The following is a 1,529-nucleotide window of genomic DNA, read 5'->3' on the forward strand; positions in this document are numbered from 1 at the left end:
AGAGTCTGAGACTAGGATCACACTGGGGGGGGGGTGTCCCTGTATTGTGATACTGTATCTGTACACCCAGAATAAATGCAATAAATGTGATTCAACTTTCACCAGACCAACAAAGGTGGTGGTGGGGGGGGGGGGGGATATACATACAGTAGGGGGCACTGCTCCATCTGTTTGGTAGTTCTTGATCTGATTTCCTGCCAGAACAATAGCAGCAGAGTGAGACCTGCTGAGCTGAAGGAGACGAAGGTGCTGAGATCTTCAGTGGAGTGACCAGGATGAGCAGATCAGAGGGACAGCTCAGGTGGAGATGATGTGGACATGAGCTGAGGAGATGGAGGCAGAAGATCTGCTGTGGAGGAGGAGCAGACTGGTTTTTAAAAATATATACATTAAAATACACTTTTGGAAATCCAAGCTTCAAACTCTGATCCTCACTCAGACCCAGAGCAGAACCTCCAGATGGAGTTCTTCAAAGCAGACTCCAGGACACCGACCGCTGTCTTCAGTCAGAAGTAGACACCTGGACTAGTGAGAGGACACTCCGCCTCGACTAGTGAGAGGACACTCCCCCTGGACTAGTGAGAGGACACTCCGTCTGGACTAGTGAGAGGAAACTCCGCCTGGACTAGTGAGAGGACACTCTGCCCGGACTAGTGAGAGGACACTCCACCTGGACTAGTGAGAGGACACTCCACCTGGACTAGTGAGAGGACACTCCGCCTGGACTACTGAGAGGACACTGCGCCTGGACTAGTGAGAGGACACTCTGCCCGGACTAGTGAGAGGACACTCTGCCCGGACTAGTGAGAGGACACTCTGCCCGGACTAGTGAGAGGACACTCTGCCTGGACTAGTGAGAGGACACTCCGCCTCGACTAGTGAGAGGACACTCGACACTCCACCTGGACTAGTGAGAGGACAGTGTGGACCAGGTTTCTACAGCTGTACCATTGACTTTGTCACCAACCAGGCGACCTGTGTCTCCAGCCCAGACCGTCAACCACGGAGGTCCACTAGCCTAAGGTCCAAGTCCTGGACAGGTTCTGAGAAGTGACAACCATCGGGTATGGACATGACCTTTAACCTCTTCACACCCATTTTCAATGCCAGGATAATCAATGCCCCCCCCACCACCACCACCAATTCTCCAAGTATGAACAGCAGGGAAAGTTTAGCAGAGTGGGCTCAATGGCGGCGCCTGCTGGCTGCAGGTGAGACACACAGCTGCTCATGGTGGAATCAGGAGCTTTATTAGAAGTCTGTGGAATCTGCTCTCGCTGGGACTCAAAAAATATACTGTAAATGACAATAATTAATATAATGACAGTAGAATTAACACAACAACAGTAATAATTAGAATAAAGAGCAGGAAGTTGGTGCTGACCATCACCGTGATCCGCACCTTGTCCCGGAAAAACTAAAAAGCAACAACAAAAACAATCCAGAGCCAGGTTCCCACACGCCTCAGTGCTGCCACCCCCTGTCTGTGGAGGGAAACAAAAACGAGGAAAATAAAGCCAACTAAACCA

General features: G+C 50.8%; 1 protein-coding gene across 1 annotated transcript in view; it reads right to left on the reverse strand.

Moving 5' to 3' along the window:
• Positions 1-996: 996 nt before the first annotated feature.
• ranbp9 (RAN binding protein 9) overlaps positions 997-1,529 on the reverse strand; it is a 7,465-nt gene continuing 6,932 nt past the window's right edge. Inside the window, exon 15 of the mRNA XM_008335039.3 lies at positions 997-1,043. Within this exon, the coding sequence (XP_008333261.2) occupies positions 997-1,043 (47 nt within the window). The remainder of the gene's footprint in view (positions 1,044-1,529) is intronic.

This window comes from Cynoglossus semilaevis, chromosome 20 (assembly GCF_000523025.1).
Source record: "Cynoglossus semilaevis isolate Cse_v1.0 chromosome 20, Cse_v1.0, whole genome shotgun sequence".
NCBI lineage: Eukaryota > Metazoa > Chordata > Actinopteri > Pleuronectiformes > Cynoglossidae > Cynoglossus > Cynoglossus semilaevis.